Source organism: Lemur catta, chromosome 2 (assembly GCF_020740605.2).
Source record: "Lemur catta isolate mLemCat1 chromosome 2, mLemCat1.pri, whole genome shotgun sequence".
NCBI lineage: Eukaryota > Metazoa > Chordata > Mammalia > Primates > Lemuridae > Lemur > Lemur catta.
Window position 1 is genome coordinate 43,675,478 of NC_059129.1, and position 26,186 is coordinate 43,701,663.

General features: G+C 48.3%; 2 protein-coding genes across 2 annotated transcripts in view; one reads left to right on the forward strand and one right to left on the reverse strand.

Moving 5' to 3' along the window:
• Nucleotides 1–2,727, forward strand: part of ITPR3 (inositol 1,4,5-trisphosphate receptor type 3) — a 63,030-nt gene extending 60,303 nt beyond the window's left edge. Inside the window, exons 57-58 of the mRNA XM_045543506.1 lie at nucleotides 1,092–1,253; nucleotides 1,898–2,727. Coding sequence (XP_045399462.1) covers nucleotides 1,092–1,253; nucleotides 1,898–1,966 — 231 coding nt within the window. The 3' untranslated portion in view covers nucleotides 1,967–2,727. The remainder of the gene's footprint in view (nucleotides 1–1,091; nucleotides 1,254–1,897) is intronic.
• A 997-nt stretch (nucleotides 2,728–3,724) lies between these two features.
• LOC123632822 (ubiquinol-cytochrome-c reductase complex assembly factor 2) lies at nucleotides 3,725–17,392 on the reverse strand. Its single transcript, XM_045543507.1, has 4 exons — nucleotides 17,198–17,392; nucleotides 7,546–7,620; nucleotides 6,663–6,732; nucleotides 3,725–3,912 (listed from the first exon to the last, which is right to left on the reverse strand). The coding sequence occupies exons 1-4, from the start codon at nucleotides 17,333–17,335 to the stop codon at nucleotides 3,785–3,787; spliced, it is 411 nt and encodes a 136-aa protein (XP_045399463.1). The 5' UTR covers nucleotides 17,336–17,392; the 3' UTR covers nucleotides 3,725–3,784.
• Nucleotides 17,393–26,186: the final 8,794 nt, after the last annotated feature.

Genomic DNA, 26,186 nt, shown 5'->3' on the forward strand with positions numbered 1-26,186 from the left:
TCCTCAGTCAAAGCTGCTGTGCACCAGAGGCCCTCGTGGCCTCGGCTTCTGAGTCCCCTGGGCCCTGGAGAAGAGTGGCCACAGCTGCCCTGGGACAGCTGCAGACACTTGCTGAGGGGTCAGTAGGGGAACGGGAGCAGCTGGAGGCAGCCTCAGCGGCGTGGGAGCCCTGCCGGCTGTCCACTGTTGCTGCGGGGTCCTCGCTCTTTTGGTGTCAGGAAAAACCCACGACAAGGCCGTCATCCCCGAAGGACAAGCGTGGTGTCTCCGGGCCTGTGGGCACGGTGACAATGAGATGTGGGCGGGGGAGACCCTGCCCGTGGGCCATGATCGTGGGTCACTCCAAGGGAGCTCTGTCTAGCTTGGCAAGGAACCCAGCTTCCCAAAGTCAGGATGGTCCCGGGCCAAGAGGGAGCCTGGAAAATCTTAAAACGATCGGACTTAGATGAATCGAATGTAGCCCGTCTGATACGTGCAGCAGTGGAGGGGTGCAGGCACTGGATTGTAAAGGAAGGGGAGTTCCATTTGTCTTCTGTGCGTTGAACCAATCTTTGAGTATAGGTTTATCTGTTGGCCTGAGAATTCACATCTTGCAACCAGGAACCAGAAAACTGCATGGTGCCCTCTCCCTCCCCACCCCTCCTCTGTCCTGGGAGATGTGGCTTTGCCTCCCAGACACGTGTCACTTGCCTGCCCTCCTCAGCAGAGCCTCCTGCTCCCTCAATTTGCCGTCTGACTCGCATCTTCCCCAGGCGTGGGGCGTTTTTGGGCGGGAGGAAGGAAGGAAGGAAGGAAGGAGATTCAGGGTCTGGGTGCTGAGAGTAAACAGATGGTGCTGACACCACTGAAGGATCAAACTCAGCCGACAAGGCCATCTAACGGAAGTCAGCCCGTCACAGTGGCAGAGGGTTCACTGCCAGCTCACTCTGGCCCTGGGGAGGACCCAGGTCAATTCAGACTTTCCCATGACACATCCCTGGCGAGTAACTTTGTCAAGGGTGTGGCAGAAGCCTCCACACACATTACTGTTTTTCTAGAGGCCTTCCTAGCCCTGGCCCAAGCCTGCTCACTCCACTGGTGATGTTTTTCAGAACAAGAACCTGGACTGGTTCCCCCGGATGCGGGCCATGTCCCTCGTGAGCAACGAGGGCGAGGGGGAGCAGAACGAGATCCGGATTCTCCAGGACAAGCTCAACTCCACCATGAAGCTGGTGTCCCACCTCACGGCCCAGCTCAACGAGCTCAAGGAGCAGGTGTGCAGCCCTATCCTCCCCACCTTGGGGCTCCCCGAGGGCAGCCTCAGCCTGCCATGTGGGTGAGGGGGCACAGGGTGCTCCCCCAGCCCCGTCTTCCCTGTGGGCCTCCCTTCTGGCCTGGGGTGTGAAGGCAGGTTCCAAACACTCTCCCCTCCGTGGCGAGCCAGACTGGGGTGAGCAATCCCTGCTCCGTGCTCCTGAAAGACCAGGCCAAGTGGAACCTCGGTGAGGGGCACAGGGCCCTCCCTGTCTCCTGTCCCCGTCCTCCTGCAGCTGCAGGGAGTCCCTGTGAGGGGTTCACTGGAGATGGGGGAGTTTAAGGCACCCTCTGCTTCTCAAGCTCCCTTCTCGTCCGGAGCATCCTCCCCTGCATTGGCAGCGATTACATGAGGATTAGGCAGCGCTTGTTAGGTGGGGCGGTTTCCCAGCTGCACCAAATCAGGGGTGTGTGACATGCTGATTGAGAATGAGGGTTTGGAGCCGACATCTTTGCAGCACCCCGAGGGCCCCTGGCCTGCTGCCAGTGCCACACAGCAGCTGGGTCCCCCAGGGGAGGGTAGGCACCAGCCCTTCCGCAGCATCCACAGAAAGAAGGGTGCTGGACACCCACACCAGACCTCTTGGTGTCTGTTTAACCCTAGATGACGGAGCAGCGGAAACGCAGGCAGCGCCTGGGCTTTGTGGACGTCCAGAACTGCATGAGCCGCTGAGGACAGCCGCTGAAGGCCCCGGCGGGGTGCCCCTCACTGGAGACCGTGACTGGGAACAATACCGTGCCTTCTCTGGGTTGGGTGGCCTGGCCAGTCTGCCAGGCACCCCCACACCAACCCAGCCTCTGTCCAGCATGGAGGGGGAGCCTCAGGGCTGACAGTCCTGCCTAGAGACCTTGCAGAAAGACTCAAGAAAGTTCAGTGGGACTCACTTTACCTTAATGCCTTAGAGGAAGAAAAGTCCTGGAGACCTTTGTCCCTCAAAGCAGTAACTGACATCCCTGTGTAGCCCTCCTTGTGGGTAGTTAGGAGTGGGCTCATCTCTTTATCTCCAAGCACTACATCGGGCTGCTGCCTGCCGCTAGGGGAGGCGGCAGTGATGCCGTTACTAGTGATTTTAGGGCTTTGTTATTTAACTTATTCCATGGGCGCTGTGCTCAGCCCTGCCCACGGCTGCACAGCTCCCTCTGTGCCTCAGATCTGCTGTGGACAGTACGCAGACCCCACTGTCCACGTCCATGCCACCGCTTCAGGCGGCCTGATGACTCAAGGAGGGACAGCCTTGCTCCTGGGACCTGCCTCTTCCCAGGCTTCCTGGGGAAGAGCTGCACGCCCACGTGACAGGGCTGAGCTGTGTTAGAGTGGCTGTTTTTTGACTGCTGTTTTTCTCCTTTTGGTGTAATGTTTTACAGATTCTTTGGCCTGAGAACTAATACGTTAATTGCCTTAAATAAATTAATAAAAATCTAGTCCATTAAAAAGGGATGTGGTTCCTGTACTGCCCCCGGGGCTGTGGGGATTAATGAACAGGGCACACTGGCAGGGGACAGCAACGTGAGCCCTTGCCCGCCAGCCTGGCCTCTCCAGAGCTGTTCTGAGTAACATCCTGTGTCACAGCGCTGCTCAGCCAGGGGCTCTGGGCAGAACTGCATTTCAGTATAGTGGGTTTCCACTGTAAGCCTACTGTATTTATTTTACGCATTTCAGAATATGCTGAGGAATCTAGGTACAAATAAGGAGTTAAGAACTCACTTCCACTTTGTACAAGTGGGTGCTGTGGGCCCCAGATTTATCCCTTCTCCCAGCAGTATTCTTAACAGAAGGAGGATCAAGGAAGGAAGTGAACATCTACTGGTAAGAGCCAAGGTTCAATGGAATAATAAGGTGACCCTGTGTGTGTCCCCAGCCAGCAAGGCCTGTCCTGTGGCCTCCCACAGAACCTGCCCACAGTGCAACCTGAGGCCCTGCCTGCCTGAGGCCTGTCTAGAGCTTCGCTGTCCCTTAAGCCAACTTAGCACACAGGTTTTTTGCAAGGTCATGGGCAGAGGCCTGAGCTCCATCCTCTGAGTCAGTGAGGACAAGTGCCAAGCAGGTTTTTTGCAGCTCTCAGCCTCGTCACCTCCCTGCTGCTTTCTGTCTGCAACAGGATGCCCCTTTAGATATTTACTGCTATTTCTGGCGTCCTCCCAAGAGCTCCTACAACAAAAGGGAGCCTGAGAATCTTGCCAGGAGCCAGCCAGACCCCTGGAGAGGTGGGGCTCCTGTGGCTGCAGGAAGCACCTTGGGCAGAGGTCCTGTTCCCCTCCCTCGTTGGGCCCAGAGGGAAACCTGCGTTTCCTCTCCCCAGGAGACTTCCCTACCCTGACCAATGGTCACGGCAGACATCTCAAACAGCATCTCTTCTTGGGCTGAAACTTTCTTTAGAGCAACAAGGGCTTCCTTTTTGTGAAGGCTAGATGAGATTCCCAAACCATGAGGTCAGGGGGAAATCGGGGCAGTTTTATTGACGATGGCAACATGCGAGACGAGACTCCACACTTAGGTACGTGGGCGAGATAAGGACCGAGCCCAGGCCTTATGCTTCTCCTCAGGATCCTTGGGGGCAAACTTCTCCTGCAGTTTCTTCCACATGCCTTTATTCATCTCCTTAAACTCTTCCAGGGTGTCTGTAAAAGGGGAACCAAAGAGAGAGAGAAACGCAAGTCTAAAACTTGACGGTTGGTCTGAGTGCAGTGGTGTTCACAACTAATTGATCACAACCCGTTACAGATTCCTTGTTCCTTCTCCACGCCCACTGCTTCACTTGACCAGCCTTAAAAAAAATAAAATAAAGTAAACCTTGATAGTGTAGATTGGCCCCACAGGGCTTTCCCGACACAAGCATGCCTTGCCTTTCAGTGTTCCTGAAAAACGGAAGTGCAGACCCAACTTCTGAAAAGCAGATCTAACAGGGTGACAGCAATGACCATGTATGGTGACTGAGCACTGCATGCCAGGCCCCATGCCCCGCACACTGCACCCTCACAGCAGTCTCCTGCCCTCACTGACCCTTGGCATCTATCAGAGGTGTGCTGCCTGCTGCCCTGCTCCACACGAGGGCACAGAGATGGCCCTGCAGTGTCTGCTGTGCAGCCCACAGGCCCATATGCTTCATTGAAAAACCTGGCCTGCTCCAAACGGACTTCCCTAACTCCAATTTTCAGATGTGGAAACTGAAGCAGAGGGAGGTTAAGTAACTTGCTCAGGTTGCACAGCTATGAAGTGGTGGAGCTGGGATTTGAACTGTGGCGTATCGGGCATGAAAAGGTAGCCATCTTCACCACTCTGAATGCAAGAGGGTGAGTACTAGCTGGCAGGACCCTTGTTTAAGAACATACCCCTACACACAGCGCTCCTCGGCCTTGGCACTATCGACACGTTGAGCCAGATCATCTTTTGTTGGGGGTTGACTGGTGCATCACTGTAGGATGTTTAGCAGCACCTTGGCCTCTACACACTTAGATGCCAGTAGCATCTCTAGTCCCTCCAACCAGTTGTGACAACTAAAAATGTCTCCAGACATTGCCACATGTCCCCTGGGGGGCCAAATCGCCCCAGTAGAGAACCATTGGTCTAAAGTCTTTCCAGGGCTAAAGTTCCATGATATCTAACCTTACTCGTATTTTAAATTTAGATATTCTCATAATATTGTTTAGCTTTCATAGACTGAATTTTCATCTGTTAATAAAACTTCTGGAGAAAAAGAATAGCTTTTCTGAACAAAAAAGATATCGTATTATTGACAATTGTTAGTGGGCTCTTGCCTAAATTAGGACACGCGCTGTATTTCAGCCACAAGCCCAGCATCCTGACCTGGGACGTTTCCTGAAGTCCAGGCTGCCACATGGAGCACAAAGTGTGACACTAAGGTATCCCTGTCCACCCATAAGCCATGGGGCCTCCTTTAGCGCCTCCCACGACTCCAGCCCCAGGTAGACGCACACGGACCCCAACCATGGCCGCAACTCAGACCTGTCAGGCCCCCACAGCCTCTCATTGCAAGGTGCTGCAGGTCTTTTCTTGCCCCGTCAGAGCAAAGATTTGGTAAGTTTACTCCACAAGGTTGTAACAAAAATATGAGGCTTGCTCTGAAAACAAATGATCAGCAAATTTCTTGGAACTGAACTCACAGCCAGAACAAGAGACTCCTGCACCTCCATCCTTCGTTGCTGCTTGTCTCCTCCTCACAGAGGCTTCCTTGAGGGTGAAAAAGGAGAGGGCAGAGGCAGGGCCTCTGGAACTTACTCCCATTCTAATTTCAAATTCAAACTTTGCTCAGACTCTCCAGGGCCTTCACAATGACATGGTGCATCTATGCTGGTATCACATGGACCAGGGACATGGGAGTAAATTCATACATTAAAGAAAGATTTGCCCTGAGGGAGGGAGCAAATAATTAAAAAACAAAAAAGAAAAGAAAAGAAAAGATTGCCTGGTTACAGGGACATGCTGCTTAAAAATATTTTCTAAATTAAAAAAAAATAAATTGTCAATAAAGTGCATCTAGCCAAAATATCTTCATGCCAGTTTTCCAGAGAGTACTATAATAAAAATAGAGTCAGAGTCAACACACAACAGCAAGTAATGCTACCAGGTTTTAATCTGCTCAGAAGGTAAGCGTTTTCTAGAAGGCCAAATCCTTAAAACTTAGTTGCTAAAGGCTGCCAGAAGAAAAGGAAGGAGAAATTTCCGAAGTACCAGAAGGCAAATGTTTCAGGGCTGTGCCCTGTCAGAAAAGGTTAGCCTATTTTTGTATACAATATCCTTGGCAATAAAAATAGTAGTTTTCCAGTACCTGCCTCCCTCAACCGTGGCTTCCCCGCTCCCTTCGGTAACAATGGAGACAGGGAAGTACCGAGGGGATGGGCTGGCAGGGTGTTTCCTTTCTTGTTAATCAGGGTCTATCAATGGCTCTAAAACACACCTTGTTAAACTCATATCTAACCCACAGACCACGTCCCCTGGGTCAGATAACTCTTAGGCGGATATCCCCATACACGTTTATTGAATGGCTTTTTGTTTTAATTAAAATCCTCATTGTTTATAAAGCCCCCTCAGGACCATAAAAATAAAATTATTTTCCTTCCATCCTGATTTCAACTACTTCCATTTGGCAAATATGTATTCCCCTATTCCCTGCTGCCCAGCCTTGAATTTAAAAGCACTAAAGATAGATTTTCTTTTTAAAATAATGCCTTTGACCTTCTCCACATTCTATGGCCAAAAGGCACGAGCCCTGTAGCTTCAGAATTTCCTCTGGGCTATTCCATGAGACTTTCCATCAGGCAAAGCTGTCTTATTAGACGATTTCCCTTGGCTGCTCAAACTCAAAGCATCTTTGCAAACCAACCAGAAAAGGCAGCTGTGCTTTCAATACCTGTGGACAGGATCAGCTTGTACTCTTCCACGGACAGGCCACTGAAGGTGGTGTCTCTGGGGCGAGGGTACTGGTCACAGTGGCAGAAGGGAAGAGAGAGGGAGGGGAGAAAAGATTAGCTCTGCAGCCTTGCTCTCTAACCACAGCTCACCCGGGCCCTGGGCATCGAGAGGCCAGGAGGCCTGGCCAGAAGAGCAGCGCCACCTTGAGGTCAAGACTCGGCATTGCAAGAACTGGTACCGCCTGGAGGAGTCGGTCCAACTTTACTGCACACAGGAATCCTCTCTGGAAAACGAAGGCTCTGATTTCAGGTCTGGGTGCGGCCCACGAGCCTGCATTTCTAACCGGCTCCCAGGTGATGGCCGTGCTGCTGCTCTCGGACCACACTTTCAGCAGGGAGGATTTAGAAGAAATCCCTTCTGTGGGCTTTTCCAATTTGTGGAGTTATTGAACATATTTTTCAAGCCTGGGAAAAACCACACTACGTGGAATTTGACAGTAACCATGTCAGGGCCCAGCTTTGGAAAAGGACAGGACCTTCCCAATCATCCCATCTTTACCACCAGAGTGTGGGGACATATCGGTTCCATCAAAGTGGATGAGAAAATACGTGTAAGAGCCAAAGCTTGTCAAGATACTCCCAGAAGCATACACTGCCATATCAAATATATGGCTTTTATTCATAATTCTAAATAGCTTTTCTTTAGACCCAAAAGCCTCTACCAGGCACTTTTATTGATTTGGTTGCAATTACTGGTTCCATTTGAAAGTAGCATACCCACACCTCTTTACAAACAATGTATTAATATAATCAGATTTTCACTCATTCTTATTGGTCGTCCTGTCAGAGGGCTGGGAATATAAAAGACTGTGGCCCACTCACCTTGTGTTTGTAGTAGTTTGAATGGAGTCTCGCTAAGCTCTCATACATTTGATCACAGGCTTCAGGCTCTGCAATCTGAAAAACAAAGAAGCCCCAAGGAAGTGAGCGTACTGCCTCCCATACTGTGTCTGTACCTTGAGGAAGGACACACTTAATAATGCATTCACACGAAGCAGGCCTGCAGCTAGCACTGGGAAGCACACCTGGCCTACACCTCTGCTATTAGAAACCACCTTTTTGGAAGAATGGCTCCACCTCATCACCTTCCCCAACCTGCAGAAAAACCCGATCAACCATCCAGCAAACAAACATTTGTTGAGCATCTATGACTCGCGACCTGCAATGCCAGCTGTAGTGAGAGATGCCACACTAGAAATGCAGGATTGGCAGGGTGTGCCTAACAAAGAGAGCACTGGGCAGTGTGGGCTATGAGGATGCAGACGTGGCGTCCCCACACGCTCAAGTGGTCAGTGCATGACGCAAGTGAGACTATGCTGGGCTCCGAAGGATGCACGGGAGTTGGGGAGCAGATGGGAGAAGGGTGGGGCCTTGCTGGTGGGGGGGATGGCCTGAGCAGAGGAGGCAGGAATGCTAGGGGGTACTTTCGGCCAGACCAGTCTGGCTGAGGGCCCGAACATAAAGGTAAACGGGCCTGGGTGGGAGAAAAAGAGCAAGCTTTTTGACTTAAACCTTCAATATGATATGCCCTTATGCACTAAATAAAGATTCTTTTATGAAAGGCAAAAAAAAAATTATCTGAGTTTCCATCTGTGTTGAGTGGAGAGCTGCTCAAATTGTATTATCTAAGGAAAGAAACACAAAGAAGGCAGTGTTGGAGATCAGAGAGGTTAACTGAGGAGAACCAGAGGACCTAGATGGGGACCCCAGTTAGATCCTGCTAGAAAGGAGAAGGCCCAGAACCCTGAGGCCCTGTGAGAGGAGGGAAAATCAACCAATCCTCTGGGTGCCCCAGACAGAGGTGCCCCTGCGGGAGATTCCCGGGAAGACAGGCAACGCACAGATGAGAAGTGGGTTTCCCCCCTTTCGCACCTCTTTTCCATTTTCCCTTCCCTCTGCCCATGCTATTATTTATCTATAATTCTTTACACTTTTCTGCCAAGAATTCTGAAGAGCTCCGTAGAATAAAACTTTCTATTTTATGTTTTTTCCCAGAATTCAAATGTTGGATTTTTTCTAACTTAAATCCTTTCTCGAAGGCAGAGCATAAATAAATCAGTTGTAAAGCATTTTAATAAGCAGCTCCACTTCTGCCTCCGTGTGTGTCAAATGAGGTCCCCATTTTACAGCAAACAATAAAGAGGATCCATCCTTAGTTCTACCTGATCCATTCCCGCGTTCAGGCTACTCATCATGAGCATGCCTGGGTAGCCACATCGGAAGAGAAGGATTATGGGCTGAGAAGGTGGCCAGTTTTCATTGCTGAATAAAAAGGCATTGTCAGAGTGGACAGACTGAATAGACAAGTGTGAGGCTCGTGCCTCTCTGCCAGCCAGCTCTGGTCCAGCGGAACAGAATTCTGCACACATGCTCTGGACTAACGCATTTGGAACATTATTTCTTCACCAGGACAATACAACCAAGACCTAACATAGAAGACAGAAGAACAGAAGGTACAAGGCACAGAAGGAAAAAGAGAATAACACTGGCACAGTTTTTTGTGCACAAGATTACTACTTAGATTATCAAAAAATAATTGTGTATTTCATCTTTTGCTTGCTCTCATCATACCTGTGCAGCCTTGCTCACTTACAAACTTAACAGGCATTCATTGAGAGCCTGCAGTGTGCTTGGCTCATGCGTGAGCAGGCGACACCCAGGTGAATCCGTGTCTCCAAGGCTGCAGGAGCAGTGGAGTCAAAATGCCTGGGTTGAATCCTGGCACCATCACTCACCAGCTATGGGATGTTGGGCAAACCACTCAATCTTCAACCAAGAACACTTTTAAAAAATTGCCACATTTTCTTTATCATTCTCTGTATCTGTATGTACATATTTTCCTTCTGATCCATTTGAGTAAGGAGGATCATGACATCCCTTCACTCCATAATATTTCCTAAGAAGGAGGACATTCTCTTATATAACCACAGTTCAGTGATCAAATTCAGGCCACCTCAATGTTGATACAACACTATTATCTAATCCAGTGTCTGCACTCCAGTTCTGTCAATTGTCTCAGTAATAATCCACAGGAAGAAAGGATCCCCTACTGCATTCCACTGTCATGTGTCTTTAGTTTCCTTTAATCTGGGACAGTTCCTCGGCCTTTGTCTTTCATGCATTGACATTTTTGAAGCACACTGGCCAACTTAACCTTTCTTTTAAAAGAAAAGATAATAATAGCCCCCACTTCCGAGGGTGCTGTGAGGATAGATGAGGTAATGCCTGGGCTGCTCTGAATTCTGAGCCTGGAACACTGATAAATGTGAACCATTAGTTTTGTTGAGGTTATTAGTAGCAAATAGTTTTAGTAAACACAGGGCCCTAAAGGGGAAATGACAAAGCAGTTCAAGACAACTCTGATATGAAACGGTGTGCACTGGGTACGTGGGCCCATGGAGGAGGCACCGGCACTGCCGGGATCCAGGCAGGAAGTGCTGGAGAATGACCCACGGAGGACGAGCGCACATAACCAAGAAGGAAGTGGGGGTGTTCCAAGCACAGGACCAGCTGATGCCAGCGCCCAGGGAATGGCAGTGGGTCAGCCAGCGTGGCTGCTGTGTGCTGCCAGAGTGTGGCGCTAGAGGTGGAAGTGAAGATGCATGGGAGATATCAAGGCTTCACTCCAGACCTGATCCTAAAGGCTCTCAGCGGTCACTGAGCACTCCATGGTCCACGGCCAGGTCGCTAAGTGAACAGCTGTCTACCGCGCCCAGGCTTCACCTGATGGCGCTCATCTGGACCTTCCCCTCCTACCACCGTCCCACTACCTTCTCAACCAAAGCTCCTCGGAAAGTTCACACACAGACTTGCCTTCCTCCCAGAGCCTCTCTCCTGGGCTCCCACCATTGCTTCCTGATCAAACCGACATTTCAACGAGACCCTCAAGGGAAGAAACTCAGCCAACCGCAGTTCCCCTCCTGCTTCTCCACCACCTGAGAGCTGCTCGGTCACCTCCTACACACCCTCAAGGGAGTGAAGAGGTGTCATCCTTCCCCTGTCTTTTTCCATCTCTGACAGGCAGCAGTGCGGCCAGGAAGGACGCAGGACAGGGGCCACTCTTGCAGAGCATTGCTCCTGTGACAGCAAACTGTACAAGGTCTGAGTGCAAAGCACGAAGTGACCCTCCAAGCTCCCTCACCTCTTAAACTTCCCTCAGTGTTAAAGAGACAGTCTCTAGATAATTTACATAGTCCTGGGAGCTCGATCATAATCTGAGAAGGAACTAAACACGAGATCTAAAAACGGACTTGCCATCCAATTTCCTGTTTGAGGTTGGAAAGTGTTAAAATGAGGCTGTGAAAGTAGCTCAGTGGAGGTGATGGGAGTTGGAGATGTGCCAATTTCTAGCCAAGTTCTTACTGCCTAAGGAGAGAGGAGCCTAGGGCAATTTGAGCTCCCAGTCACACCCAATCCAAGCTCAGCCATTAAAATAGTCTTGCTTACTACTTAAAAGGATATCAATGAAGATATCTAATTCCAGAAGCCTAGCTCGCCACACACCTACATCTCATACTTTATTCAGACTTTAGCACACACATTCCTTAATTTTGAAATATATAGTTTTTCTCATGAAATGAATTGTGCATTTTGAGAAATATTCTTAATACAAGCTTTAAATTACCTGACTTTGCATTCACACCTAATGAGATTACGGACATTTTAGGACTAATAGCAGTGCTGGGTTTGAAAAAGGCAGCAGTAGGGACATTATAAAAAATTCAGCACTGCTCCCTAAATGTGAATAAAATAGATGTTCAACTGACAAAGTGTCCTTTATAGCTCTATTTTTGCTCCTTTTGCATTTCCCCTGCTCAGTCGTCAGTAAATTTCTCTTTACCATATTAAACTTTTATACATACAAATCTACATCAGTGCCGCAGGCACTGATTTCGATTTTCAAAATTGAATTTTGGGTGGTGACAGCAATTGGTACAGCAGTCCCTATTCTAGTCACACAAAGGGACGCATAAGCACTTTTGGGAAAGGGTGTTGAAAATTGCTTTGCTAATTAAGGTAGAGCTGGATTCGGTCCAGGAGGATCTATGAAAAAAGGTTTTCATGACTTGGTAATGAACTTCTGAAATGAGTTCATTCCATTATGGGAGCCTATTCCCTTCAATTCAATTGAAAATCTATTTCTTGAGCACCTACTATGTAGAAAGTGCTCTGCTGGGGGACTGTGGGGGGACATAAAGAAGGAGACCCCGCCTGGCACTGGAGAAGCTGGCCAAGCTGAGGAGACGCGATCCACTTGCATTAAAAATCACCTGCACCCTGAGGCAGTGTGTAACCGAGCGCCAGGTTGTGGAACCCCACCGCTGCAGGTCCCAGGTGGGAGCTGGGCGCAGGCTGAGCTGATAGGCAGGTGTGTCGGGGAAGGGTTGAGTTTCACTGTAATGACAGTGCACAGGGTGAGTGAAGGCAGAGTCCCCAACTCTGAGGAGCGTCAACCTGGGCACGAGTGTAACGGGGATCAGAGTAGTGGCAGGGAGCATAGGCATGAAAAGGCACAGGACAAGGGTGTTTCAGGCAGGGAGGGCTTCAAGGGCCTGGGAAGCCACCAAATTCTTGGCAAACTCTGTATTTGGGTTTGGGTGGGCAGGGGGCAGTGGTCCACAGTGCACTAGAGTCTCAGAGGTTCAGAACCACTTCTTTATGGCCAATGTGGGAGGCAGTGAGAAGACACCCTTGCTGAGCCTGCGGCTCGTGCTGGGTGGAGGTGGTAAGAGGCAAGGTTGGAACCATAGGCTGGACCAAAGACCAGAGAGCACTGAAGGTCTCACAGAGTTCCCTGCCACTTACCCAGGAGGCAATGGGCAGACCTCAAAGATCTTTGAATAAAGTAGTATCCCACTGGAAGTAGCTATCCTTTTAGGAGGAGCCCCTGCATCTTTAAACATGCCCAGACAAATGCCACCCCTTGGTCTGGACGTTACCTTAACTCATGCTAGCTCCATTCAGAATTGGGAGAGAAAAAAATATGGAGATGTTTGGACTCCCCCTTAGATATGATTCTCCTCACAACTCCTGTTTTGCAGTGGGCTCAATATTATATCTAAGAATAGCATAATCTGTTCTTAACCTACTGCTTAAAAATGTGACTTCAAGGGGCCCACGTATGGCAGTGAGCAATGCTGAGAGGGCTTCGCCATGGCCAGCATGTTACAGGCAGCTGGGAAGCTGGCTCCCTGCCACGCCAAGGAATGCCAAAGACCACGCCTCAACTGGGTGACCCATAAAACAGAATTATATAAAACCTCTGAATTCTCCTTTGAGAAGGTGGAAAAATCATTTACATTACCAGAAACCCAAAACAACAGTTAACTTCCTTCAAACTGGGCCAATGTTATTTAAACCTGGCTACAATACAATCATAAGAGCTCGCTGGTGGGTGAGCCCCTTCCTGGGCAGCATTTCCAGGCGGTCCCTCAGGGCTGCGCCCTGTGCTAGATAAGTGGGTGCTGGTGTGCAGTCAGAGATCTTTTAGGAAGCTGCTTGTGCACCTAATGAACTCATTAGAAAGATTTGCTTCTTTCTCTATAGTTAAGTCAACAATTACAGTTGTTTTGCCACCTTCTCTCATGTTGTGATTCTTTTATTAAGCTCTCAGGGCTCCAGGAACATGTGTTCTTAAAGAAACTGTATTCAAAGGGGGCAAAACCCATCAACATTGACTTTTAAAAACTGCACAATAGGATATAGGGTGTAAGAGGTGTTACATGTGTTCCTGCTTCCCACCATCACCTCCCTCTGGGTGGGTTTAGGGTGGACGAGACTCCCCAATGGGCAATTTGAAGTGGAATAAACAGAGGCAGCGGTGCTTGTACTCTAGTTTTGAGTGTGAATTATTAATTTGCCTTCTAGTGAACCTGGCTGTTCTGCACGGGGGCCCCACTGAGGAACGTCTTTCTTCCCATATGCATTGGGGAGGCAGTGGCTGGAGCAAGAAAAAGCAGGTGGGCAAACACAGGGAGGTGTTTAATTCATTGCCCAAACTCTCTATGGCCCAAAAAGGTTTGAGTGGGGAACAAGGTGAAGGGAGTGGCTTGATGTTCACAGAACAAGAGATTGTTCTAACAAGACATACCTTGGGAAGAACAGCAGCTGAGGAAAGGCCAGGCACTGAGGAGACAATGTCACACCGGGATCAGCAGGCTGCGTCTGTTTACCTGGCTTTTACCACCAGAGGGAACCCCCTGCCCCCACCGTAAGTTGTCTCCTTGTCTGTAAAATGGGACTAGTAATGGCCACCACTCAGCTGCACTAGGGATTAAATTAAATGAGGTCACGCGTGCAGAGGTGTGATGTGCACCTTTGAGGGTTATCATTAGGACACAGGAAGCCAAAAGGCCTGAGGACTGCCCACCTCTCTCCTCTACAGGAATAAAAAGAATGCGTGAGCAGAGCTAGCAACTGGCATAATCAAGCGGGAGCTCCACACCAATCAGCCAACCGGGTCTAATCCCCACCTCCTGCTGCCAGTTTAATGAAGAGTCTACCAAAACCACCTCTCTTTCTCAAGCTCTTTATAAATGATCTGGGGCTGTCAGTGGGAGTGACTCACAATACTGTTCTCAATTCCAGCAAGGGGTTGCTCCCTCCAGAAATTATCACTAAGATTTATTAAGCTCAGGTGCATCCTCTGGTGACATTAGCATGAGGTACCACAACAGTGGTCCTGAGTAATATGCCTGCTGCCATCATGATGCACTGGTTCACTCTACCAGGAAGGCATTCATCAGCTGCTGTGGAACCATCAACCAAGCCATGACTTGAATTTACAGCTATGACTCAAACCTGTGTGGGTCTTTGAGCAGAAACTATTTCCCTAGGTGATGACAAAGGATGACAAAAGAGAAAGCTCTACCCTCCTTTGCTAGCTCCTCTTACACTAACAATCCAGTAGGTGAATGTCACTCTCTTGCCTCCCCAAGGATGTCGCCTCTGACTGCCCACCTGTAAGCTCCCTGGTGGTGAGGACCAGGTTATGGCCCTCTTCTGTAGTTCCTGCAGTTCTCCAAACACAGTAAGCTCTTACGTCAATTCTTACCACTCAGGAGCTATTTCCTTCTCACCCTTCACTACTTCTCTTCATCTAGTTCTGCCCATCTGCAACTATATTCAAATGAACTTCGTCTCATGAGCCATAACCAATCACTTATTTATCTATTCAGTCAGACATTAACTGGGCTGGATCCTAGCACTCTGGGAGGCCGAGGCAGGAGGACCGCGCCAGGTCAGGAGTTTGAGACCAGCCTGAGCAAGAGCAAGACCCCGTCTCTACTAAAAATGGAGAGAAATGATCTGAACAGCTAAAAATATACATAGAAAAAAAAAATTAGGCAGGCATGGTGGCACATGCCTATAGTCCCAGCTACTTGGGAGGCTGAGGCAGTAGGATTGCTTGAGCCCAGGAGTTTGAGGTTGCTGTGAGCTAGGCTGACGCCATGGCACTCTAGCCCAGGCAGCAGAGCAAGAATCTGTCTCAAAAAAAGCAAACAAACAAACAAAAAACACTGGGTTGGAGGGAGATAAAAATGGCATCATCTTGATTCTCAGGAAGCTCACCCTAAAAATATGCAGGGAGCAGAGCCCTAGAAAGTCTACGGGGTTTGTAGAGTTGGGGCTAGATACAATTTTTTCTTTCAAGATTTTTGCACTTTGGGCCAGTGAAGACCACCATAAATGATGTGAAGGCCCTGAATGTAGCATAACCTGCACTTTCCCCCCAGAAGTCTTGGGCCAGATACTTCATGCCACCACCACCCAATCAGCAGTCCAGTCACAATGATGCCACTGGGCATGCTCTTACTCCATTAGGTGGGTTGCCTTGGCTGTATTGGGCTAAGCTGCAAACAAAAAACATGTTCCTGCTTTGACAGGTCTTGGCCAAGTTTCACAAAAGTCATTTCTTCAGATTGTGTGTGTATGTATCTCATTTCATCTCTCTGACCTCTTGCCCAGGCTCAAATATGTAACTGCCTACTTGACATTTCCACTTGGAAGTCAGTCCACTTGGCATCTGAAGCTTAACCTGTCTAACACCAAACTCAAGATGTTCTTCCCACACCCAACCTGTTCCTCATCTACTATTTCCCATCTCAGTAAATGGCACCATCTTATACCCAGTTGCTCAAGCCAAAAAAAACAAAAACCAAAAACCAAAAAAAATCTAGGTGCTATCCTTGGTTCCTCTCTTTCCCTTTATCCCACATCCAATGTATCAGCAAGTCCTGCTGACTTGACCTGCACATAACCTGAATCCAGACACTTCCATCTCCTGTGCTGCCATCCTCATTCAACCCACCATTGTCTCTTGCCTAGGGTACCATAGCCGGCTTCTCTCCAGCCTCCTTGTTTCTATTCTTGTCCCCTTTAACCCATTCACCACCTACAAGCAGAACGATCTTTTTTAAAAAGTAAATTAGGGCACATCAGTCCCTGATAAACATCCCCGGTGGCTTCTCACTGGCCTTATAAGATCTAACTCCTAATTAGAGGCTTTAAGACCCTACTGTGCCTGGCTCCTGACTTCCTCTGACCTCAACTCTCAGCAAACTCCACCTGACTCACCACCACCCTCCAGCCATTCCGGCTTTCCTTCTGTTCTCTAACACTGCAATCTGCTTCCTGCCTCAGGGCCTTGCAGTGCCTGGAGTGCCTTTCCTGCCACTGTACAGTGTTGGGTCATCCTCTTCCCTGGGGTCTTACCCATGTGCCATCTCCTCAGAAAGGTCTACTATACTCATAGTACCCTTCTATCATGCTACCCTATTTTATATCCATGACAGTACCTATCTGTCTTAGGTATGTCTAATTGTTTATTGTGTCCTGCACTAGAAGATAAAACTTCATACGGGCAGGACCTCACCTGTCTAATTCACTGCTGTCTCTCTGGCACCCAGCACAGTTCCTGGCACATGGTAGGTGATCAATAAACATGTGCTCTTTGAATGAATGAATCCCAGAGCTCCAAACCTGCTGCACAGGCTTACAGGGGCCCAGGCAAAACGCAAAAGCTCGGTGGCGGCCCTGCGGAGGTTCCTGGGGATCAGCTCGGTCAACACACAACACTGCGACGTCATGGTACCGTGTCGTGGGAGCAAAAAGCATGAGGCTGTCACAGCCTGCGACTGGTGTTGGGGGGTCTCTACTCTGCTTGCACCTGAATCACTTAGAGAGCTTTTAAAAACGCTGAGGCCAAGACTTCACCCCGAGAGATTTTGATTGAATAAGCATCTTAATTTTAAAAAAGCTTCTTCGGTAATTCCAAGGTGCAGCCGGGTGAGAGCAGTGAGCAGCAGGAAAGGGCGTCGTGCTCTGCAGCTCCTGGAGGGCTAAGGGGGTCCAGGCGCACGTGCCGCCCGGGAGGAAAGGCGCGCGCATGCGCAGGCCCCCGCCGCGAGCCGCTCATGGGCCCCGCCCCTGCCTCGTTTCCACCCCTCACCCCAACCGCCTCCCCGCCGGTCACCTGGGTGTTCTCTCCCTCCCGAAAGGCCTGTGCTACCCGCTGCCGCAGGTAAGCGCCCAAGTCCCGGCCCCGTTTGGTCTCGTCCACTGGCCATTCCTCACAGAGCTTAAGAAAGCGCCGGTAGCGGCTCGCCGCCATTTTGGGCCCCGCTGGTTCCCGCCCCTGGGGGAAGAGTCTGCGCGGACCGATGGCGCTTGCGCATTAAGGCTCTAGCCTTCCTGAGGAGGCGGGGCGGGAGGCAGGAGTGGGCATGCGCGTCCTCGCGGGCGCCCAGCTGCTCCCCGGGTAGGGGCGCTGCTCTCCCGTCTCTGCGAGCTGAGCCAGTTCAGCTTTCGTCCTCCTGGAACCGGCCAAGCTCCCAGGGGAAAGGCAGACGTGTAGTACCCCAGGGACAGCTTTGCTTCCCTTTTTAATGACTATACAAGCCCCAGACTCAAAAACCCTCCTCCGAGACCTCTGGTATTTTGCATAAGCCAGCCATTTGCATGTAAATACAGGTTATTGGATCAAGATGTGTTTGAACTTAATCACGTAGCACGCACGCGTTGTTCCTGCTCCCGGTTTCTCTTCGCAGCCCCTGTACCTGTCACTGCTGCTTGGTACTCTGCCACAGTTCCTTCTTAGTGCTCCCCGGTTCTTGTCCCTGTCTCCCAGCCCCTATTAGTATCTCTTCTGTCCTCCCATCCCCTCAGCAAGCCAGGCACTATTTTCTGGAAGACACAGGTTTCCTAGTCTGGGCAATGTCACCTGGGTTGATTCAGCCTAGAAAAACTTTTTTTTATGGTTTTTGTAATTTATTATTTTTTTATTGTGTAATACACACATGATAAAATTTACCATCTTTTTTTTTTTTTTTTTTTTTTTTGAGACAGTCTCACTCTGTTGCCGGGGCTAGAGTGAGTGCCGTGGCGTCAGCCTAGCTCACAGCAACCTCAAACTCCTGGGCTCAAGCAATCCTCCTGCCTCAGCCTCCCAAGTAGCTGGGACTACAGACATGCGCCACCATGCCCGGCTAATTTTTTCTATATGTATTTTTAGCTGTCCAGATAATTTGTTTCTATTTTTAGTAGAGACGGGGTCTCGCTCTTGCTCAGGCTGGTCTTGAACTCCTGACCTTGAGCGATCCACCCGCCTCGGCCTCCCAGAGTGCTAGGATTACAGGCGTGAGCCACCGCGCCCGGCCTAAAATTTACCATCTTAACCATTTTCGAGTGTACAGTACAGTGCTATTAAATAACACTGAATAATGTTGTGCAGTCATCATACCATCCATCTCCATAACCCTTTGATCTTGTAAAACTGTAACTGTATACCCATTAAACAGTAACTTCCCATTCCCTGCCCGCCCCCCACCCCAGTCCCTGGAAGCCACTAGTCTATTTTCTGTCTCTATGACAGGGGTAGGGAACCTGTGGCCTTATGGCCACATGTGGCCTTCTAGGTCCTTCTAGGTCCTTCTAGGCCTTCTAGGCCTTTTGACTAAATCCAAATTTTATAGAACAAATCCTTTTATTTTTATTAATACATTTTTGTTTGCCTTTTATATATATATATATATTTTTTTTTGAGACAGAGTCTTACTTTGTTGCCCGGGCTAGAGTGAGTGCCGTGGCGGCGTCAGCCTAGCTCACAGCAACCTCAAACTCCTGGGCTCAAGCGATCCTCCTGCCTCAGCCTCCTGAGTAGCTGGGACTACAGGCATGTGCCACCATGCCCGGCTAATTTTTTCTATATATATTTTTAGTTGTGCAGATAATTTATTTCTATTTTTAGTAGAGACGGGGTCTCGCTCAGGCTAGTCTCGATCTCCTTACCTCGAGCGATCCACCCGCCTCGGCCTCCCAGAGTGCTAGGATTACAGGCGTGAGCCACTGTGCCCGGCCTGCCTTTTATATTTTTGTTTTATTTTTTAAAGGAATGTATTTAAAATACCAAAGCATAAAGTAAGTTTCAATGAAATAATCCTCCCAGGTTGATTGGCACAGTTAGAACATTAGTAAGCCATAAGGGCTAAATTGATGGCTGCTATGCTAATTATTTAGTTCTAACTTCCTTCACCTGACTGGAGCCACTACTGCACCAGGCTGGTTGGCTAGAGTCTGTTATCAGCTTTTGACAACAGTGCACTCTGTTACTGTTTGAAGTGGAATTTGTGAATCGTTGCACAGCTCAACAGTATTTCTTAATTCTGTCTGCTTAACAGCCCATTATGTCAAAGAAGACCAAGGGAATGCTGAAGGAAGAAAACAGATTTTTTAATGAGGATTGGGAATTGCAATATCACCTTGTTTCTGCTAAAGATAAGATGATTTGCTTGCTTCGTGATACTGTAAAATCAACATTAAAGAAATTCAGGCTGGGCATGGTGGCTGACACCTGTGATCCTAGCACTCTGGGAGGCCGAGGCGGGCGGATTGTTTGAGCTCAGGAGTTCCAGACCAGCCTGAGCAAGAGCGAGACCCCGTCTCTACTAAAAATAGAAAGATATTATATGGACAGCTAAAAATATATATAGAAAAATTAGCCGGGCATGGTGGCGCATGCCTGTAGTCCCAGCTACTCGGGAGGCTGAGGCAGGAGGATTGCTTGAGCCCAGGAGTTTGAGGTTGCTGTGAGCTAGGCTGACACCACAGCACTCTAGCCCGGGCAACAGAGTGAGAATCTGTCTCAAAAAAAAAAAAAAAAAATTCATGCTCATAAGGACCACAAATATTGTAAATTAGAGGGAGAGGCATAAAAGTTTGCATCGCAGAAATTAAAAGATGAAAGACTAATGCAAAGACAATTCTTTCTAGCAGCAATCCACATTTGCTGATTCTCTTCTTCATAAAATTTAACTACCTGTTCTCACAGAGATAAAATTTTGCAATCAAATGCTCTACCCATGAGCTATACCCCCAGAGGTAAAATTTTGGCTAACACCTGTCCTGGTGATAGCCAACGCACTTGAGAATGATACGGCAAATCCACACTGAATACCTCATTGAATACCTGGAAATAATGCCACCGAAGCAACTTATAAAGTAGCTTACATACTCAGGAAAAAAAGGAAGCCATTCAGTGATGTAGAAATTGTGAAAGAATGCATTGTCAAAGTAGTAGGATGCTTAGACCCTGATAACATTTCAAAGTATAAACAACTGCCTCTTTCAAGAAAAACCCTAACTAATTGGCAGCATGAATTAGCCTTCAACTTAACAGAACAAGTTCATGCAATACTTCAAAAGGAAAATATGTATTATTCAATCACTTTGGATGAATCAACTGATAACTACCAACTCAGTGCAGGTTTTATACTTCATTCTGGTCATACAGAAGATTTTCTTTGATACAAGGAGTTACTTGCTTTGGGCACTCTTGCGAACAGAATGCAAGGAATCAATACTTTAACAACTTTCAAGATAAATGTCATGAAGTTGGACTGAACTTGGTAAATTTAGTGAGTGTATATACAGAAGGTGCACCGTCCATAACAGGAAAACATGAAGGGTTTATTGTACAGATAAAAAAAGTATTAAGAGATCCAGATGCTCTCATTTCTTTTCATTGTATCTTGCATCAGCAAAATCTCTGTGCTAAAGTTCTATTTTAAGTGACACTTTGCAACAAGTTATACATTTTGTTAACTATATTTGTGCAAGTGCAACATGGCCTGGTGGTAACATGCTAAGGTTGAACAATGAGGTATTCAATATGGATTTATGATATCATTCTAAAGTGCATTGGCTATCACTGGGACAGGTGTTAGCCAAAATTTTATGTCTGTGAGAACAGATAGTTAAATTTTATGAAGAACAGAATCAGCAATGTGTATTATTGAAAGGAGATTTCTATAGGAATATAGCATTTCTGTGTGATATCATGTCAAGTCAAAATGACTTGAATATTTCTTTGCAAGGTAAAACTAAGTCTATATATGGTATGTGGCAAGAAGTCCAAGCATTTTGAAAAAAAGCTATCTTGTTTCAAACACTTCTTCTTCAAAAGGAAATTTTGGATGAATATTTTCCCCAGTTAGCAAAGGTCATTGATGACTAGGATGATATATGCAAATCATTTGAAGAATACGCAGCTGTTGTGGATCTATTAATTGGAGAATACAATGAAAGGTTCACTGACTTTGAGAATCGTGGCATCATACTCAGATTAGCACTTCAGACTCGCCTAGTTGATATCACCAACGCACCTAAAAAGCTGTAGATGGAATGGATTGAGCTCTCAGTAGATAACATTTTAAAGTCATTGTTTGATGCTAAGAAAGATCCAATTGAAATATGGAAAAATGCAGTAGAATACCCATGCCCTTGGCAACATGCCTGAAAAATGCTTTCTTGCTTTTCAACCACTTATTGTTGCAAATGTACATTCTCCTACCTAACCCAAATCAAGATGCTCTTAAGGTCAGAAATGACTAATACCCACCTAGAGGATCAACTGAAACTGTGGACTTCCATGCTGCAACCACATATTCAAATGCTTTCCAACAAAAAGCAGACAACAAAGGTTAGTTAACTTTAAAATTAACAGTTTTCATTTTTTGAAATTATTAAATACATAGCAGTTCAATTTTTACAAAATAATGTACATTTTTAGGTATATCTAATTGAAGTTTCTTGAATGCAGCCTTATTTGATTACAGCTAAACTAACGTGGCTTCTCCACATGAAAAGTTCCTCACCCCACTCTGTGATTTTTCACTACTCTAGGTGCCTCATAGAAGTAGAACCATATGGTATTTGACATTTGTGACTGATTTATTTCACTCAGTATAATGTCCTCACCTCAAGGTTCATCCATGTCGTAGCGTATGTCAGCATTTCCTTCCTTTTTAAGGCTGAATAATATTCCATTGTATGTATATACCACATTTGTGTAGCCATTCACCCATCAATGGACCCTTGGGTTGCTTCCACGTATTAGCTATGTGAGTAATGGTGCTAGGAACATGGATGTACAAATATCTCTTCAAGACTCTGCTTTAAATTCTTTTGGTATAGACCCAGAAGTGGAATTGCTGGATCATATGGTAGTTCTATTTTTAATTTTTTGAGGAACTGCCATACTGTTTTCCACAGCAGCTGCACCATTTTACACTCCCACCACTGGTGCACAAGGGTTCCAATTTCTCCACATCCTCACCAACATTTGTTATTTTCTGTTCTTAAAAAAAAATTATATGTATATGGCTAGTGAAGTGAAGCAGTAGGAGTGGAGAAGAAACAAAGAAATCTGTAACTCGTTGCGATCAATTAGTTGTAAACATGGCTGCACTTGGATCAGCCTAGTTCAGTGCCAGGTTTTTTTGGTAGCCAACCTAATTGGGTATGAGGTGGTATCTCACTGTAGCTTTGATTTGCATTTCTCTAATAATTATCGAAGATGTGCCAATAAGCATGTCTTTTCATGTGCTCATTGGCCATTTGTATGTCCTCCTTGGAGAAATCTATTCAAATCTTTTGCCCATTTTTGTTTTTGTTTTTGTTTTGAGTCAGGGTCTCGCTCTGTTGCCTGGGCTAGAGTGCAGTGGCGTCATCATACCTCACAGCAACCTCAAACTTCTGGGCTCAGGCGATTCTCCTGCCTCAGCCTCCCGAGTAGCCGGGACTACAGGCCATGCCAGCTAATTTTTCCTATTTTAAGTTGCCTGGCTAATTTCTTTCTATTTTTAGTAGAGATGGGGTCTTGCTCTTGCTTGGGCTGGTCTTGAACTCCTGACCTCAAATGATCCTCCAGCCTTGGCATCCCAGAGTGCTAGGATTACAGGCATGAGCCACCTCACCCAGCCGTTTGTCCGTTTTTGAGTTGAGTTGTTTGTTTTTTGTTATTGAGTTTTAGGAGCTCTCTATATTCTGGATATTAATCCCTTATTGTATATATAATTTCAATATATTTTCTCCCATTGAAACTTGTTTGTTTTACTAAGTCTTATACATCTCTAGCTACATCACATGTGGACTGCTTTTTCCTTTCACAAAATTGCCCTACCATCCGGGTTTTCCTTCAGAAAGCCTCAGCCCCGCTCTGTGTCTTCATCATCCTGTATTTAGCCAAGACCATCGCACGCTGCAACCTTTGCTTCCCCTGAATCGCCTCCTTCTTGTCCCCCCTACTTTGTAAAGGTGAATCTGGGAGAATCCTGCCTTCAAGGAGTTGACTGCTGGGCCTGGGAGTGTGTACATGACCAGGACACAAAGTTAAAGGTGACAGGCGCTTAACGGAAGTATTGGACAATGCTAGAGGGATTGGAGAAAGACATATTCCTTCTGGCTGTTCAGAGGAGAGCGGGAGAAGGAGCAGGGATGCTCCTAGAGCAGCGAGAGGCAGGCCTGGGGCAGGGCTGGGAAGAGAGTTGAGTCTGAGGAAAGATGAGTGGATGCTTTTAGCAGGGCACAGCTTGGGGTGTTAGGGGTGAAGACCTATGATGGAGAAGATCTGGGGACCCAGGCTGTGCAGTGCCCATCTGAGGTAAGGACGGTGAGCAGGAGTGGAAAGTGAGGTGTTCAGGGGCGTCACCTCCAGAAAGTGTCCCTGATGAGCTGCACCAGGTTCCCAGCCCGGCGATGCCTGCCTGCTGCATCCTTGCCTCGGCCGTGTTTATAGCCACGGTTCTGATGACTGCCCTGAGCCCACAGGGCAAGGATCCTATCTGTTTACTCGTGGAGCTTCTAGGGCCGAGCCTTTACTTCTGCCTGAGGCCCCACCACGGCTGTGGCTTTGAAGAGCACCTGGCTGGCCTACAGCGGTGCTGGGAGGCAGAGACGAGGTCCCTCTGTCTTAGGCAACAGGAAGAGTAACATTAGGGGCAGCTAGTGGTTTTCATGCCACTCGAGGCACAGTGCAATGAGAGGTTGAGAGGAACGCCTGGACGCAGGGGGAGCGCGAACAGATGCCTCCTTCTGAGGCTCCCCCTTCCCACACCCGGTCTCCTCCTGGGTCCGGCTGTGGTTGGTTGTCTGGGTTCAGACTGCCCTGCCCACCTCTATTCCCCCACCTGGAGGCTTATTTGGCATGGTGGTTAAGTAGTGAGGCTTTGGGGTCTGACAGACCTGGGTTGGAATGTGGCCTTGCTCATTCATTCATTCACCGAGGACATATAATTTTCTGGGAGTCCAGTGCAAAGTGAAAACGTGAGGCCCCTTGTTAGAAAAAATTAAGAATTTCAAGACAGTAACAGAGCATTAAACCAAGTTTGCGCCTTTCTGAGTGCCGGGCCCTGGGCGGCTGTGCAGGTCACGTGCCTGTGAGACCGGCCTGCGCTCCTCCCATGTGGTGGACAAGACAGCTGGGGCCCTGCTCCTGCAGCAGCCAAGCACGCGCACGACGGCAACAGTGCTTTATGTGTACCGGCCCTTTCCTGATAGGGCAAGCGGAGTGCTCAGGGAGACCGAGGTAGGGTGCTGGGCCTGCAGCAGCGGGGGCAGGGTGGGGTGGGTGGTTTGGAGGCCATCCCTGAGGACCTTGTGTGTCACAGAGTCGCCCAGAGGGGCAGCCACAGGGAGGTCGGCAAGAGAGGCTTCTGAAGCAGAGGGGCAGCAAGGAGGCCTTCGGGTGGGTTATTTAATTGCTGTAAGCTCCAGTTTCTTCATCTCCAAGTGGGAGTTATGATGACTAATTAACACAGTGTTTACCATGTGCCAGGCACAATTCTAAATGCCTTTCACATTTGACTCTTTTAGTCCTCATCGTGGCTCTCAGACTAAGTACCACTATTATCCTCATTGTTACAGAGGTGGAAACTGAGGCACAGAAAGGATAAGGTCACCAGCTAGTAAGTGGAAGAGCCAGGACTTGAACCCACGCTGAGTGGCTGCAGAGCCCGTGCTCTTGCCCACCCCGTCAGGTGCCTCTTGGGGCCTCCTGGCAGCGTTACTGTGGTAAACCAGGCGCACGGTGTTTTTCTGTGTGTGTGTTATGGTGCGTGGCCAGCGCCGGCACGGGTAGGCCGTCGAATTGCAGTGGCTCTTATTGATCGTCTGCTGGGCCCCTTCTCCTTTCCCTGTGCCCGTGGGCAGTTTGAGCCCGTCCGGGTGCACTGGCTTGTCAATCACCCAGTGCCATTCTGGGCACATTAATAGGCACTGTCTGGAATGCAGCTTGGTGTGCCAGCCCCTTGGGGTGTTGATGACCATTTTAACACCCGCCTGCCACTGTCACTGACTCCACACTGAGTGCAGCCTCCCCCGGCTGATTGAAAACCCCCACCAGGGCCGCGACTCCCCAGCCATTTGGAGGGGGTATTTGGGCTTCACCAGCGCTGCTCACTCTATAGAAAGGAGGCACCGTCGGGGGAGGAGAGGGGGGGAGGAGAGCGGGGGGAGGGAGCACTGCTTCAGTTTTTCAGGTTATAATGATCCCAGTAATCGAGACACCGAATTGCACATTTAAATTGCTCAAAAGTAAAAATATCGTTTTGTTACGTTGGTGTTAATAATGTAAACATTAAAAAGGAATTGAATACTTAGCTTCATTGTGTGGCACGATTGCCCGATTTTTCTTTCAACTTATTCAACCAGAGGACGTGATTGGCTGCAATACCCAGATATGTTACCAAAAACAGTGGGTCTGGACTTGCATCAGAAAAGTTCATCATTTAAATACCCCTGGGTAAAAGTAGCCAAAAGGGTCACACTGGCAATAGATTGCGGCCTCATTCTGGAGGTGTGCTTTCTGCGAAGACGTGTTTGAGATGTGCTGGGATAGGCTCAGTGGGGACCTGAAGTGCAGCCTAACATACCTGATGCCCCTCAGCTCTGCTGAGACGTCTCGTTGTCTGCCCCGGGGAGGATCTGCCTGTCTCCTCGTATCTATTCTGTAGTAGAGGACACCTTAGAGAGGCCTTCCCAAGCCCCATCTACAGTAGCAGCCCCTGCCACTCTTGTCCCCTTTTGCTTCAAAGCACTCACTGCTCCCTGTTTGACAGCAGGTCTGGACGTGCATTCATCTCTCACTAATATTTGTCCAGTAAAAGAATCTGACAAGGCCGGGCGCG

Excerpts from the sequence above, each read along its gene's own strand:
- LOC123632822 (XM_045543507.1), bottom strand. The coding sequence starts at position 17,335 with ATGGCGGCGAGCCGCTACCGGCGCTTTCTTAAGCTCTGTGAGGAATGG. Across the intron at positions 7,621-17,197 it reads GGGAGGGAGAGAACACCCAG|ATTGCAGAGCCTGAAGCCTG; the intron begins GTGACCGGCGGG and ends TTTGTTTTTCAG. Across the intron at positions 3,913-6,662 it reads CAAGCTGATCCTGTCCACAG|ACACCCTGGAAGAGTTTAAG; the intron begins GTATTGAAAGCA and ends CCCCTTTTACAG.